At 39.5% G+C, this 17,764-nt stretch overlaps 1 protein-coding gene across 5 annotated transcripts in view; it reads right to left on the bottom strand.

Annotated features, from left to right (window-relative positions):
• fgf14 (fibroblast growth factor 14) overlaps positions 1–17,764 on the bottom strand; it is a 256,567-nt gene that overhangs the window by 46,212 nt on the left and 192,591 nt on the right. For all 5 annotated transcript variants that reach the window (XM_057852370.1, XM_057852369.1, XM_057852366.1 and 2 more), the window contains 2 exons: positions 15,881–15,991; positions 6,484–6,587 (listed from right to left, as the gene is read on the bottom strand). In XM_057852370.1, the coding sequence (XP_057708353.1) occupies positions 6,484–6,587; positions 15,881–15,932 (156 nt within the window). In that variant the 5' untranslated portion in view covers positions 15,933–15,991. The remainder of the gene's footprint in view (positions 1–6,483; positions 6,588–15,880; positions 15,992–17,764) is intronic.

Below are 17,764 nucleotides of genomic sequence, written 5' to 3'. Positions count from 1 at the left end.
GGTATATTGTGACTAAATATTGCCATCTAGTGTATTTGTTGAGCTTTCAGTAAATGATACTGTAGGCATGCCCAAATGCATGATGGGAAGTGGAACCATGACTGTGCGTAGTGCTACCAATTGATATATCTGCTCTGCGTTGGGAAATAACATAAGATGTTAAGAAAAAGATCAATTACTACCTTGATTACCCACATTGCTTCCCATGATATTTCTAATCATAGAGAGAGGGATTGCAAGGCTTCAATCAATTAAATAAAAGGCTGCCAAAATTCACTCTACTCATTTTACGCTGCCTTTTACCTCTCTATATAGGAAAAACGTCGCTATTACAGATAGAGCGCGACAATGCGTGAGTGGGTCCTGCAGTGCATGCATTCATTGCATTAAATATTATAACGTGATACATTATTAAAAAAATTAATTACCGCCGTTATTGGGATAAATTTGATAACCCTACCTTAAGCCTAAACCAGGGGTGTCCAAACTTTTTGGAAAGGGGGCCAGATTTGGTGTGGTTAAAATATGGGGGGCCGACCTTGGCTGATGTCCTTTATGTAGAACAATATATTTAAGCAAATTTTAGCTAGCCATTCTGTGTGTCACATTTGCTTTATTATTTTTTTTAATCAATAATTTCAACAATCTCGCAACTAGCCTTTGTGGCTATGACGTGATCGGACCCGATCGATCGGACATCTCTACTATTTACAGTGGTGGCAGAAAGTTGGGGAGGCGTGAAACATTTAATTATTCCTTTAGTAACACAAAATAATTGAGAAGCACTGCTATAGCCTTTAAAGGTCTATGCCAGGGGTCAGGAACCTTTTAGACAGAGAGAGCCAAAACTCAACATATTCTAAAATGCGATTCCACAAGAGCAATACAGTGTGTGTCTATGTGTATGTATGTATATAAACACACACTGTATATTCCATGTTCTTTTTCCATCTCGTACGAGTCTGTTTTGTAAGCACTGTTTCTTTCGTGAATGCATTAGACGGGAGGCAGAGGGTGGCTGCTGCTTTTATGAGCAGTCGCTCAATTACAATTGAAATCTTGAGAAAACGACAAAAGTCTGACATTTCTACTTGGGTTGTTACAATCGTTGCGCAGTTGTGCACTCACCATAAGGAAAATAACAAATAGAAACATGGTGTGGCGATGCGTATATTTCCTGGAATAGGAAACCACAATCGAGGACGACCAGAGGGACTTGTCAGTAACGGCGGTTGAGACAGGCGGAACCTTTCGAGGCGGTCGTTTTGTGAGTCTCTCCTGGAAGTGGCGACAATTTGACAGTCCAAAAAGTCACGAAAGTGAAGCGCCTGTGTGACTTGGGCTAGGTTCATACTACAGGTCTTAAAGTGATCCTCTAACTTATATACATGTAGGCTCTAATAAACCACAATTGTTCTCTTGTACTAAAATATGTTGTTAGAAACACATAAAATGTTAAATCAATGGCAATATTTTATAATATTTACTACATATTTTGACCGTTAGTTGGCGCCATGGTTTGCGGGCTCGCAGTGATGACGTCATTAGGATCGTTCCAAATGTGTAGCGTGTTCAACAATTGCTTATTGCTGCCTAAACTCGCGAAGTAAAATGCCACGATGTGCTGCTTTTGGATGCAATTTCCAGTCAAATGGAAACAAGGGGAGTGAAGTGAGTGGTCAAGGTGGAATTATTATTTTTAGTCAATAAATGTGCATAAGTGGAAGCTTTTCCCCCTTTTTGGTCCCTGTATGCACGTATCCTACCCACCACGCGTTTCAACTGGCGCCCGAACATTTTTCCTGGATCCTCAGTCAAGTAAGGGATCCGTCTATTTTCTGAATCCGACGATCCCATCGCGTCTGCAATAATGGTTTTGGATCTGTCCATTTTTTTGATTCGTCGGTCCCACAGCGGCTTTTCGGATCAGTCTATTTTGTGGAATCGACGGCCTGATCGCGGCTGCGATATTGCCATGGGATCGGTCTAAATCCTGGATCTTCGAGTGGGTAAAAAACGCGGATTTGGATTACTATTGCTATCTTTTTTGTTGACTATTCTTCGTGGGAGTTTTCCCCAAATCATACTAAGTAATTAAAGCACTATGGCACGCTACAGTGACGACAGTGACTCTGACGTGGACCTTACAACAATGTTGGAGTTCGTCAGGGAACGCGTGTTGTCGTCCTGCTGAGCTCCCGAGTGAAGAGTGGTCAAGGTGGAAATATTACTTTTTGTGAATCAATGTGCATAAGTGGAAGCTTCTCTCCTTTCTGGTACTTTTATACACGTATCCTAGCTACCACGCGTTACAATGTACAAGACCTGGATTGCACACGGTATGCTCTTTGGCCTGTACTGTATGTAAAGCACACGACAGCTCTGGATGCTAACAATCTACATAATTATATTGGGATAAGTTTGAAAACGCAATATGCTTACCTTGAATATCTGCTAATAAAACCGAAGTTCCCGAATCCCAACAGCATGCACTCTCGCTCCCAACCGGAGTTCCCAACAGGACTCTCTCGCATCACCAGTTTTGCCCAACTTTTGTCTTATCAGGTATTTGCTGCACGCATCTTTCGCTGAAGCTCGTCTTCTGAACGACCGACAGTGCTGTCCTGCTCTTCACTTTTCAGATCTGGTTCAAATAGGAAGGGTAGAACTGACGACATGTTGGGAAAGCTAACGAGTGACGCGCTGGAATTTCAGCAACGGGACCAGTGACGTCACGCACTGCGACGCAACAAGAATGGCGACCTATCACTTAAAATCATTTTACAAACTTTATTAAAACAAAAACACTAAGAGGGGTTTTAAAATCAAACTATTATAACTTATACTAACATTTACCTTTTATGAATTACTTGTCTTAAAAATAGAGGATCCCTTTAATGCACAAATCCGATTTTTTGCTATATCTGTTTTTTTGGCGTGCCCGTTCAGACTGCCTTTAAGTATCACGCATGCGTACTAATTCGCAATCCGAGATGCGCTCAGCAAAAAGACCCGCATGTGTAGAAGCATCAAAACAAATTACACATGCTAGTTGTATGTCATTCCAGAGTGATCATATTTTGATTTCCAAAAAGAGGACACAAATAACAGACATTAATAATCCCCGTTTAGTCTTATATTCAAAGTAGGCCTGTCAAAATTATCGCGTTAACAGGCGGTAAATAATTTTTTAAATTAACCACGTTAAAATATTTGACGCAATTAACGCACATGCCCTGCTCATACAGATTAAAATGACAAAACAGTGCATAGTCCACTTGTTACTTGTGTTCTTTGGAGTTTTATCGCCCTCTGCTGGCGCTTGGGTGCGACTGGTTTTATGGGCTGCAGCACCAATGAGCATTGTGTAATTATTAGGGCTGTCAAAATTATCGCGTTAACGGCCGTTAATTAATTTTTTAAATGAATCACGTTAAAATATTTGACGCAATTAACGCACTAGGCCCGCTCAGACAGATTTAAATGTCACTACAGTGAAAGGCCAACTTGTTAATTGTGTTTTATGGAGTTTTTCCGCCCTCTGCTGGCGCTTGGGTGTGACTTGCATATGTTATGTGGCGTAATGTCGCCCTCTGCTGGCGATTCAGTGCAGCTGATTATTTGGGTTTCGGCGCGCTTTTCTGACGTGATTATTATGTCGACGCGAACTCACACTAATAGACAGTGCTATTCAGACCAGCTAACGTCCGCATCCAGTATTCAGTGGCAGTTCTCATAGCCCCATCACACTGTTTGTGTCTAATACATGCATCACTTGTGAGTTATATTCCTCCTTTGTTTATATTCATCAGCATTAGATAGTTATTGATGATGTGTATTTGAATTTGTTCACATATATGGTGAAATGCAGTTACATTGTTAGATGCTTGTGAGCTAATTGGCTAGTGCTACTGCTCAAATGGACACGTGTGTGTACATTTAATGTTATTTTTTGATTTATTCAAGTTATTGACACATTGCCTTGTTATTTTCAGTTTTACAAAAATACAAGAAACGTGCTCCTGTCAAAAAGAGATGACTTCAGTAAAGCCCATGCAACTTTGCCACACCGTCTGATTTCTTTTTGGAACTTATGTTCGCTATCTGTCAATTTGTGTACTCACACACATTGAGGACAGAATAGGGCTACTAGTTTATTTTTTGATTGAAAATTTTACAAATTTTATTAAAACGAAAACATTAAGAGGCGTTTTAATGTAACATTTCTATAACTTGTACTAATATTCATCTTTTAAGAACTACAAGTCTTTCTATCCATGGATCACTTTAACAGAATGTTAATAATGTTAATGCCATCTTGTTGATTTATTGTTATAATAAACAAATGCAGTCCTTATGTACCGTATGTTGAATGTATACATCCATCTTGTCTTATCTTTCCATTCCAACAATAATTTACAGAAAAATATGGCATATTTTATAGATGGTTTGAATTGCGATTAATTGCGATTAATTACGATTAATTAATTTTTAAGCTGTAATTAACTCGATTAAAAATTTTAATCGTTTGACAGCCCTAGCAATTATTGCAATCAACAATGGCGGGCTAATCGTTTATTTTTTGATTGAGAATTTTACACATTTTATTAAAACGAAAACATTGAGAGGGGTTTCAATATAAAATTTCTATAACTTGTACTAACATTTATCTTTTAAGAACTACAAGTCTTTCTATCCATGGATCGCTTTAAAAGAATGTTAATAATATTAATGCCATCTTGTTGATTTAATGTTATAATAAACAAATACAGTACTTATGTACCGTATGTTGAATATATATATATCCATCCTGTGTCTTATCTTTCCATTCCAACAATAACTTACAGAAAAATATGGCATATTTTATAGATGGTTTGAATTGCGATTAATTACGATTAATTAATTTTTAAGCTGTAATCAACTCGATTAAAAATTTTAATCGTTTGACAGCCATTATTTTTAGTAAACGTTGACTAAAACTAGACGAAATTGGTCTTGAGTTTTTGTCAACAAAAAAACTGACGAAGACAAACACATTTTAAGATGACTAAAATATGATTAAGACTAATAAGTATTATCATCCAAAAGACAAAGACGAAAATTAAAAGGGCTGCTAAAAACAACACAGATCAAAACCAAAGTTAGACCAGCGTCACTCAACAGCTCATGGCTGCACTTAGATGTATGTTTTTTCCCTAACATGTTGTTCGCCACACTTACAGCTACATTAAAATAACCTTCAGAACAGTTTTTTTTGAAAATGTAAGTGCACTACCTTTAAACACAACTAATGGTTAGAAGTAGCAAGGCCAATCTGAAGCGCAAAGCGATAATGGCAGAAGAGGTTGTGCCTTTCTTACGGAGGAGGATGAAGAGCGCCTGGCAAGGCTGCCATTTCCCCACTAAAAAGGGTCTGCTGAAGTGGGCGGCTTGCTTGATCACAACCTCCATTAGCAAGCAGAAAGAAGCGGCGGACAGATCAGCGAGGCGAGCAGAGGCGCACATAAGGAACACGATGCCCCGACCTTAATGACTCCCACTTCAAATGCGTCTGGAGGTTAGTAGACACATCAAGATCAACAGTACGTCACAAGAAGACACTTTGTTATGCAGTACTTTAGTGACAATATACATCAAGGGTTGGGCACCTTTCTTTCTATTTCATTGATACTTCCAAACCGCAGACATGTTTTCTGTAGGATGACCACCTGTCCATGTCCGGCGTCCGATACAACTCATTTGCCGGACGCTATTTGTCCGGCTTTTAAAGAAAATGGGTTCAGTTTATGTGACGAAACTCAGCCCCACGGTTGTCCCAACCGGTCTGTGATTGGCTTCAGTTGAAAACGTCCTATATCATTGGTTGAATAAAACGTTAACAAAGCTTCACATGCAGCTATCTGACGACATCATTTCCTCGCCGAGATTTTTCAACAGTGCTAGCAAACTTGCTCAAACGGCGGACATCTTTTCACATTGAACGGACGATAGAGCACAATTCCTTCGACAAAAGCTGTCGAGACTCATTCCACAGTTTCTGCACGTTTTGCCGGTGTGACGTGGATGTCAGCAGCAGGGGCTAATATCCGCAGAACGTCACGTGGTGAGCGTGAAATATAAAAGAATGAAGCGACAAGCAGGTGCGTCGACATTAAAAACATTTTTTCGAGAACTATCAATGCTTCTAAATAACAAAATAACCGCAGCTGAACTTTGGCTATCAAAGACAGTGGTGAGAGAAAGAAAAGAATGCTCAGAATTTTTTTTTTTTTAAAACAGACAGATTTGAGCGCAAATTCATTATCTACATGTAAAATTACATTAGTGCAGTCATTTTCCTTTTTGGACATGATCACCATTTCATAGCACCGTCAAGAAAAAGAACTTTTGATGTGAAATTTCAGGTTTTGCCACCACTGCTAAATTGCATATTCAACCAAATGCTGACATAAGAGGACCTACAACATACTCCAATGTACTTACTGATGTGTAGAGATGACCCTCCCCGTTCATGGCGATGTATAAGCCCGTCTTCACAGACTGGATGGCGACGACTCGGAGGCCCACGGGAATGAGGTTGAACAAAGCTGAAAATAATAACATAACGTACATCATTTCCATCCTGACCTGAGTTTGTCAGAAAAACAGAAGATGGTGTCTGGCGGCAAAGTGGCCGCCAACTGCAGAACTTCCTGTGAGTTTGCTAATGAAATGGTTGCTAGGGTATCTGGTGTCCATCATGGGTGCATGGTTGATGTAATAGTCATATTGTTGCTATAATAGACTTCATGTGCCTGCTTGTGTGAAAAGGAGGAACAATAAATGTGAATATACTTCATACCACTAAGAACTACTGTCATTTTTGCTGTATAAGTCGCACCCACCAAATTTTAGAAGAAAACACAACGCTGCTTAAACTGCTGCAAAACTCAAAAGAATACATGTTTTTGATCATGTAAAAATATTCTCCAACGTCAATGTCCACTGGGCCTTTTTATCCTATTTGAAGTGACATGTGCCACATCTCGTCAGTCTGACACGCTAATGCGACGTGTCACTCGTTAGCAGCTAGCAGTCAAATGAGGCAGCTAGCCTAAAGCTGCAGCGCCGCTACCAGCTATTAATACCCTTTTCCAACACTTTCCCGCACTTCTCCGTCTGTTTCCCGGGCGACCATCCGTCTCAGCGGTTTCAGCGCTTGTGACCCGTAAGCATAAATCAAGGTTACCAATGCTAATGAGGGTAAATACATCACTTGATTAATGTATTTACATTCAAAGGCTGTGTTCCCAGGGTGAATAGATTTACTTTTTTCTAGTACAATTTACAACAGAATGCAATCCAATGCTATGAATAATGGCCGAATGATAATGAATGAAAATTGATAGCGGGGCCGCATGAAGTTAATTATTTAAATTCTTTAACCGTCATTAGCTCGCTGCTTTTCTGACATCGACACCCAGTTTGTCATTTAAACTGCCTAAGTCACATAGCTTGCATTTTCATTTTTTTAAATGTGACTTTAAGGCACAAATAACTACGGTACTCCTTGTGAAATCTGCCTAGCAAAAAAAAAAAAGATATTTTGTCACTGAATTATCACCTCTATATGAAACCAACATTTTCTTTTTAATTCAACAGTTTTTTTTTTTTTTTTAACGTTTTCCAAGCAACAGGTGGCCTAGATTTCCCTTATGGGAGATCGATAAAGAATTATCTGATCTTATATTTTATCATTAGGGCTGTCAAAATTATCGCGTTAACGGGCAGTAATTAATTTTTTAAATTAATCACGTTAAAATATTTGACGCAATTAACGCACAAATGCCCTGCTCAAACAGATTAAAATGACAGCACAGTGAAAGCTGTACTTGTTGTGTTTTTTGGAGTTTTGCCGCCCTCAGCTGGCGCTTTGGTGCGACTGATTTTATAGGCTTCAGCACCCATGAGCATTGTGTAAGTAATTATTGACATCAACAATGGCGGGCTACTAGTTTATTTTTTGATTGAAAATTTTACAAATTTTATTAAAACGAAAACATGAAGAGGGGTTTTAATATAAAATTTCTATAACTTGTACTTAAATTTATCTTTTAACAACTACAAGTCTTTCTATCCATGGATCGCTTGAACAGAATGTTAAAGAATAATGGTATTGCCATCTTGTTGATTTATTGTTATAATAAAGAAATACAGTACTTATGTACCGTATGTTGAATGTATACATCCATCTTGTGTCATATCTTTCCATTCCAACAATAATTTACAGAAAAATATGGCATATTTTATAGATGGTTTGAATTGCGATTAATTGCGATTAATTACGATTAATTAATTTCTAAACTGTAATTAACTCGATTAAAAATTTTAATCGTTTGACACCCCTACTTATCATATATCTATATATACAGTAAATAGATATATAGAGAGATATAGATATAGAGGGATGGAAACAGTATATAGATATACTGTATATAGCCACAAGAGGCACTTGCTATCACAGTTAGAGATTGATTAGGCACAATTTGTCTCATCCAAGGTACAAATATGCTACGGCAAGGGGGCGTCAGGACAAGTGGGGGGTTTCACCATCACCCCCCAACATTGAAATTGGGTACCAAGCCCGAAGAGCGGAAGTGAATGAGAGAGCAGCGGACCTGAGAGAGAAGATAAAAAAGTCCTGGGGGAACTCAACTACCTCTTGCCTGCCAAGGCTGACAAACAAAGTACCATCAGAATCTCTACTAGAAGATGTAAATACAGCACTGCTGAACATCCCCACTGTAAAAATCACTGAGACCACTCAGCTGATATATGCAGCAGCATCAGTCATCCTAGAGTCACTTGGCTACAAGATAAACAGCGCCAGTAGCCGGAAGGAGCCTCCATGGAAACAAAGGCTGGAGGCAAAAATCATGGCAACGCGGAGAGAAGTTAGTCTCCTAACAGAGCTGAACAAAGGCGTGAAACCTAAGAAACAACTGCCTAAGAAATACAGCAAGCTGTCCACAGCTGAGGCACTGGAGACTGCTAAGCAAGGGCTCACAGCCCTAGCTAGCCATCTAAAGAGGTACACAGGAGAAGTAGAGGCCAGCAGAATAAACACTATGTTCGCCAATAATCCAGCTAAGGTCTACTCTCAGTGGCAGGGTAGCAAGACCACAGCAAACCCACCCAGGGCTGAGACTGAACAACACTGGAAGAGTATCTGGGAAAAAGAGGCGTCTCACAACACTAACGCCCAATGGCTGGCAGACCTGCAGTCAGAACATCACAACATCCCAGAACAAGACCCAGTAGTCATCACAACAGCAGACATTCACACAAGACTGTCCAAAATGAAGAACTGGACAGCTCCAGGGCCCGACAAGATTCATGCCTACTGGCTTAGAAAGCTAACTGCACTCCATGAACGCCTAGCAGCACAAATGAACTCGCTGCTGAAGTCGGGGACCCACCCAGAGTGGCTAACACAAGGTAGGACAGTCCTCATCATGAAGGACCCCCAGAAGGGAACAGTACCATCCAACTACCGGCCTATCACCTGCCTCAGCACCACATGGAAGCTCCTATCAGGCATCATAGCGGCTAAAATGAGCAGGCACACGGAGCAATGCATGCACAGGGCACAGAAAGGGATTGGCAATAACACCAGGGGAGCCAAGCACCAACTACTGGTGGACAGCGCAGTCGCCTGAGACTGCAAGGCCAGGAGCACCAACCTGTGCACTGCCTGGATTGACAACAAGAAAGCCTATGACTCACTGCCACACACAAGGACCTTCCTCTAGAACTCAATGGAGCTGCGGAAGACAACTCTAGAAGTCAACTCAAAGCCAGTTGTACATGTGAGCATCAAATGTAGCATCTACCAAGGAGATGCTCTGTTACTCCTGTTGTTCTGCATAGGCCTAAACCCCCTCAGCCAGATCATCACCAAGAGCGGTTTCGGGTACCGGTTCCGAAGTGGAACAACCATCAGCCACCTCCTCTACATGGATGATATCAAGCTGTATGCCAAGAATGAGCGGGACATCGACTCCCTGATTCACCTCACGAGAATATACAGCAATGACATCGGGATGTCATTCGGACTAGATAAGTGTGGGCGAATGGTATCCAGAAGAGGGAATGTGATCTCAACTGAAGGGGCTGAACTACCTGAAGGCAACATAACAGATATGCAGGACAGCTACAAATACCTGGGGATCCCACAGGCAAATGGGAACCATGAGGAAGCAACTAGGAGGTCTGCCACAATCAAACACTTACAGAGGGTGAGGTAGGTCCTCAAGAGTCAGCTGAATGGCAAGTAAGATCCAGGCCATTAACAGCTATGCCCTACCAGTAATCAGATACCCTGCTGGCATCATATCCTGGCCACTGGAAGAGATGCAGGCTACCGTCATCAAGAAATGGAAGCTCCTTACAATGCACGCAGCGTTTCACCCTAAGTCCAGCAACCTGAGGCTCTACACAAAGCGGAAAGAGGGAGGCCGAGGACCAGTGACCATCAGAGTCACTATCCAGGAGGAAACTACATCCCACCAAGAGTAAATCATTAAAATGGCCCCCAGTGATGACCTGCTCGGTGAATGTCTCAGGCAACAGAAGCCCAGTAAGAAGGAGGACCCTGAGGAGATATCATGGAAGGACAAGCCTATGCATGGTAAGTACCACCGACAAATTGAGGGGGTAGTTGACATGGGGAAAACATACCAGCGGCTGGAAAAGGCCGGACTGAAAGACAGCACGGAGGCACTGATCATGGCAGCACAAGAACAGGCCCTAAACACAAGATCAATAGAGGCCGGGGTCTATCACACCAGACAGGACCTCAGGTGCAAGCTATGCAAAGAGGCCCCTGAGACAGTCCAGCACATCACAACAGGGTGTAAGATGCCTGCAGGCAAGGCATACATGGAACGACATAACCAGGTAGCAGGCATAGAGTATAGGAACATCTGTGCCGAGTACGGACTGGAGACCCCAGAGTCAAGGTGGGCGACACATCCGAAGGTGGTCGAAAACAACCGAGCCAAGATCCTGTGGGACTTCCAGATCCAGACAGACAAACTGGTGATGGCCAACCAGCCTGACATAGTGGTGGTGGATAAACATCAGAAGACAGCAGTAGTAATAGATGTAGCAATCCCGAGCGATAGCAAAACATCAGGAAAAAAGAACACGAAAAGCTGGAGAAAGGGTTGAAGGAAGAGATGGAGAAAATGTGGGGAGTGAAGGCAACAGTGGTGCCAGTAGTGATTAGGACACTAGGGGCAGTAACCCCCAAGCTGGGTGCTTGGCTCCAACAGATACCAGGAACAACGTCCGACGTCTCCGTTCAGAAGAGAGCAATGCTAGTGACAGCTAAGATCCTGCGCAGAAAGAGGACTCGAGCTTAAAAGTTTTTTTTTTTTTTCTAATACATTAAATATCTTATAACATATATCTTATCTTTTACCTTATCTCATTATATGTAAGATAAATCTCATCTTTTTTTACCTTATCTTATAATATGTAAGATAAAGCTCATCTTTTTTTAATAATGTAAACAAGTCTACCCGGCTTCCTGTTCGTCAACCTTTTCTGTTAATCTAACAATGATGATTGGGCCTGATCAAATCTGCTCAGCAACAAGTGCCCATGCAAGTACGTCTCTTGAATCCTGTTGCTATGCTGCTTGATTTGATATTTTTAGAGTCAAGAATGTGAGACTGGCATTTTCTTCAAATTGGAAATTTCTTTGAATTATTTTACCTAACGAGAAGTTTCTCAAGTCTGCTTGAAATCATGTTCTTGTACCTTCAGCCATTTAAATGCGGCTGACATGAGAATATTTCCAATGAACTACGGGTAAATCTTAGTTTCAAGCTCTTTCCACGTATCCTCAACTAAGGTGTGCTTGAGCTTATATCAACTATATTTAGGTTTATTCTGGGAATCCTGATTGAACCGCCCGGGGTTGACTTTTCACACCTACTGACAATTTATAGTCTACTATACATATTTTTTTTGATGTTGTGTAAAACCTCATTACAAATTGACAAAGTACGTTGTTTTTCCAAAACTGAGAGAGTGGTTGTAATCGCTTTCTGCTGGTCAAATCAAGTAATATATTTGGTACTTGTATTTATACAATGTACAGTCAACACAAATGTTATCTCACGCCTGTTTTCATTTGGAACAAGTCTAGAACGATGTAACATGATATATTTCCCATTTATTCACGCATAATGACACATATTTGTTCATTGCACTTGGCTTATTTATTTTCATATACCGTAATTTCCGGACTATAAGCCGCTACTTTTTTCCTTCATTTTGAATCCTGCGGCTTTTAGTCCAGTGCGGCTTATTTGTTGATTTATTTGGGTTAATAGGTAACACTTCATTTGACAGCGGCGTCATAACACTGCCATAAGAGCGTCATAATTGACAGACATTATCATGGGCATCAATGAATTCTTATGACAGGTGTCATTTAGTGTCATTTGCCAAATTACCATTTATGTCCAGCTCGGATCTTTTACATCCATTCAAAAGGGAGACAATTTGCCAGATGACACAGAATTATGTCTGTCATAAGCATTCATTAATGCTCATGGCAGTGTCATGACATAATTATGATCGTCTTATGACAGCCTTATGGCGCCACTGTCAAATAAAGTGTTACCGAATTCCATGACTAGCAAATAATGAAACAACTAGAACAGTAACTGAAGAAAAAAATAGCACAGAACATGAATTATGATTGTTATTTACATCTGTAGCACCGCAATGCATGCTAGGAGGCATGTTGGACGACAACAGTATTGACAGCAGTGGTTGCCCCCCACCCGCCCTCCAAGAGAACAGTGATGGCCAAATGAAACCTCTCGAAGCAATGAAGCTTTGCAGCCAATTGGTTCAAAGCTTCATGGTGGTTCATTTGGTCTCACGATAGTCTTATGTTACCTAGCCAAATACTGTCAAAAAGTGTTCCCGGTTCATATCTGTTGGTGTAAATATCCCATAATACAGTGAGAACAGCTGTGGCTTATAGTCCAGTACGTCTTATCTGTGAGCAAATGACGTTTTCATGGCAAATTTGGTGGGTGCCGGCTTATAGTCAGGTGCCATTATAGTGCGAAAATTATGGTGAACATGTACAATTATGTGTATTCATTCATTGCGGTTTTGCTACTGTGTTCAGGCACAGACTTCATAATGATATTGACGGGTAAGATTCCACCTTCAGTGCCCCACACCTTCAAGTAGGGGTCCATTCCACAATCCGCTTTAGTTATTGGCAGTAGGTCGCAGTGACACATGCAGTGATACAACGCCAGATTTATGTTGAAAAAGTACGAAAGCTGTACCGCATACAAACAGGACAGATTGTCTCAGGAGTGATTTGTTCGAGGATTCACGGTAATTATTCCATTTTTCATACCATGCATGCATTTTGAAACGTGAAAAAAATCAATGGGAAAAATTAGCCGCTACAGCATTGGCATTATACTTTGCAATATTTACGTAAAATAAATGATACCTACACTTTTTTTTTTTTTTTTGCTTTTAATCAAGAGTCGAGACTGTTTTACATCCATATCTATAAAGAATTCAAGGATTTAAGCATTTATTCACAATAATTTATAAAGAATTCAAGGATTTAAGCATTTATTCACAATAATTTTCAACAGAAAAAGCTATTTGTTTACATATGGGGGCCGCTAATTTCCTTACTGACTAGCCTCATAGTTCGTAATATATGCGTGAATTAAATGCTACCTGCACATTTTTTTTTTTTTTTTTGCTTTTGGCCAAGAATCAAAACTGTTTTACATCCATACCTATAAAGAATTCAGGGATTTAAGCATTTCTTCAAAAGAATTTTCACCGGAAAGGCTCTGTTTACATATGGCGGCCCCCACATTGATTGACAGACCAGCATTGTACTTTGACATATTTACGTAAAATAAATGCTAACTGTACGTTTTTTTTTTGTTTTGTTTTTGTTTTGCTTTTAACCAAGAATCGAGACTGTTTTACGTCGATGTCTATGAGGAATTCAAGGATTTAAGCATTTATTCACAAGAATTTTCACCGGAAAAGCTCTGTTTGAATATGGCGGCTGCCACATTGACTGACAGATTTGCATTGTACTTCGACATATTTACGTAAAATAAATGCTAACAGCACGTTTTTTTTTTTTTTTGCTTTTAGGTAAGAATCAAGACTGTTTTATATCCATAGCTATAAAGAATTCAGGGATTTAAGCATTTATTCACAAAAATTTTCAACAAAAAAGCCTCTTTGTCTGTGATTCCACTCGGTCAGCTTTGACGGCGATGCCAACAATGCAGGCCCCCTAATATTCGGCCCCGTCAATATCATTATGACGTCTATTCATTGATTTTTGCATACGAAAATTTGGAAAACTGGTCAATTCTGACCCCAACGCAATACAAGGGATAATCATGTAGAAAATACATGTATTCATTCATTGCGGTTCTGTTACTGTCTTCAGGCTTGTTCACAAAGTGCCTTTTCTCGTCTCTGTAAACATTTGAACTCTCCTTCTCAAAGATATGATAAGGGGACAAAGGAATGTATTGTTTACACTTTGAATTTATGTATAATTCCATGGCTCAGGGCTGGTTTACAATTGCATTTTCTCAAAGGATTCTTTCCTGTCAGTTTTTTCTCATTTAATTCTATACTTTGGTCCATATTTTATTCATAATTCTTATATTAACCCTTTACACTCCACGCTGTACAATTAGGGACACCGGCGTTCCTTTGATTTCTGTGGGCCATAACATCTGTTGTACTCGTTATGAAGACGTCATTTTCGGCCAGTATATAGAAGAATAGTAGCTCTTTCATTCAACACCAGATGTCAGCACTGTCGCATGGTAACTAAATGAGTTTTCCTGAGCTGACTTGAAGTTAGTGAGTTGAAGTTCGCCGCCATCCTGCATCTACGACGTTTCATATCACGTCTCTGCTGGAATAATCCATTTTTCTCACAATTACATTGACAAAATGGCATCACAACGACTAGGCAGGGGTAGAAGAGGTGTAGAACACAGGTAGAAGAGCATTCGGTCCTTGGAACATAGATTCTGAGGAAAAGGATTTGCTCAACAATGGCATTGATCCCCTCCAAGAAGGTAACAAAAATAAAAAAATAAAGTCACTTATCATGAACAGACCCCTTCCACATGTAAAAGATGAAGTGTTTAGAAATGAATAGAAAATGTAATTTTTCACGTTACATGACAATAATGTCTTTTGTTTACAAAATATTGTCAGAAAGTGCCAATTTTGGAATGTAAATGACTCCGTGCTCATTTGCTCAACCTCTATGTACAATATATCAAAGCTAAGATGTTCAATTTTTATGATACGTTGTCAAAACCTTACTGAGGTTTATAGTGTATCAGTAAATAAAAAGATGTGCAACAGGGCATGTTTGAACTGTTTTTTAGTTTATAAATACTCATAGAAAAGTTAAAAAAAAAAAAAAAAAATACTCGGAGTGTAACGGGTAAATTTGTTATGACTAGTGTGTTGTCATCGTCTGTTCATTCAAGAGAATTTTAAAAACCTGTAAAAAGAAAAAGTCGACCTAATGAACAAGAACTATGGCAACAGCGTCGAGACTAAACTCTCTCAGAAATACTGAACTGAGACTTGAACATGAAAAAACAAAAACAAAATTTGCAGGATTTATGACGTCAGTTTATATTGAAGTTATGCTGTATAATAAATCATCAATGATTTGTTTCCTGTATGATTCATAACAGTGCCATTCCCAGAAATTGGGGGGGTAAAAGACAGATTTTTCATCATGAGAACACCATGACAGCTAGAGAACGAGCCGACTACTCACAGGAATTACTGTTGTCATCCTTGGTGCCATCGAGAGAGCCATCGGGATTCATTTGCAAGTAGTAGCCCTGTCTGCAATATAACCTGGTCACTATACCCTTGAGCTGGGGATCTGCAAGAGGGGAAAAAACACACAATTATAAGGAAAATCTAAAGGTTTTTCTAAATGAAATACTCTATGCACAACTTACATAAATATGACATGTTTCTACAACATGCACACATATTTGGGGTTTCCTAGCTGTGATCGTAAACACAAGAGCGCTATCTTTGGCAGTTTGGTGTACTGCATCTAAAGGGGGAAATGACCACTTTGAACTTTTTCTATGGTTTGGCCTATCATCCACACAGACGCACATTTTGGCCATTAACTCATTCACTCCCAGCCATTTTCATCAGTGCGACCCCCTTCGCTCCCGGCCGTTTTACTGGATTTTGACTGATTTTGCAAGGCCCACAGAGAATTCTGTTCTATTGCTATATAAACATGGAACCCACCAAAAGAAAGATTACTCCATTCTTTCAGCAGGAAAAAAAGTTAGTTCATATCTTTTTCCATTTTTTAGAAATCAGCATTAGGAAATAGCTTAGTTTGAGAAATTTTCCAATTTCTGATGAAAAAACAGAAATTGAGCTTTTTGTAAAACCACACATTTCAAACATAACTTTGACTTTAACACAGCTATTTTTTGCTTTTGTGACATCCCAAACATCTGAATAATGTTTTCCTTCTACACAATAACATAAACAACAAGACAAATAGAGCTTTTGATTAGGGTTGTTCCGATCATGTTTTTTTGCTCCCGATCCGATCGTTTTAGTTTGAGTATCTGCCGATCCCGATAGTTCCCGATCCGATTGCTTTTTTTTTTTTTTTTTTTGCTCCCGATTCAATTCCAATCATTCCCGATAATTTTTCCCAATCATATACATTTTATACAAACTCGGACGAATATATACATTCAACATACAGTACATAAGTACTGTATTCGTTTATTATGACAATAAATCCTCATGGTGGCATTTACATTATTAACATTCTTTCTGTGAGGGGTTCCACGGATAGAAAGACTTGTAATTCTTAAAGGATAAATGTGCCTTTGTATATTGTGACTAATTATTGCCATCTAGTGTATTTGTTGAGCTTTCAGTAAATGATACTGTAGCCATGCCCCAATGCATGATGGGAAGTGCAACCATGACTGTGCGTAGTGATACCAATTGATATATCTTCTCTGCGTTGCGAAATAACATAGAGTGTGAAGAAAAAGATCAATTACTACCTTTCTTCCCCACATTGCTTCCCATGATATTTCTAATCGTAGGGAGAGGGATTGTAAGGCTTTAGCCAATTAAAAAAAGTCTCCAAAGGCTGCCAAAATTCACTCTACTTAACTTACGCTGCCTTTTAGCTCTATATATAGGTATAACGGCGCCATTACAGATTGAACGCGACAATGTGTGAGTGGGTCGTGCAACGCATGCGTTAATTGCGTTAAATATTTTAACGTGATAACTTTTTTTTAAAATTACTTACCGCCGTTAACGGGATAAATTTGATAACCCTACCTTAAGCCTAAACTAAAGACTCTGGATGAGTGTAACATATTGTGTCTGTAACGTTAAATACAATTAGAAAACGATTTAATTAAAAAATATATATATATTAAAAAAAGGCATGTCCGATATTTTTTTGCCGATTCCGATACTTTGAAAATGACGTGATCGGACCACATCTCTACTAGGTATGTCTTTTGTGAAAAAACATAAAAGACGTATAAATACGTTTTTGGGACACTGAAACAATTAAAAACAGAATGTATTTATGTTTTTGGAGCAAATGAGTTAAAAATGATGTTTTTTATAAACTCCAACCAAAGTGAGG

The sequence above is a fragment of the Corythoichthys intestinalis genome, chromosome 12 (assembly GCF_030265065.1).
Source record: "Corythoichthys intestinalis isolate RoL2023-P3 chromosome 12, ASM3026506v1, whole genome shotgun sequence".
Taxonomy (NCBI): Eukaryota; Metazoa; Chordata; class Actinopteri; order Syngnathiformes; family Syngnathidae; genus Corythoichthys; species Corythoichthys intestinalis.
Note: the sequence above shows the minus strand (reverse complement) of the source record. Positions and strands in the feature narration are given on the sequence as shown.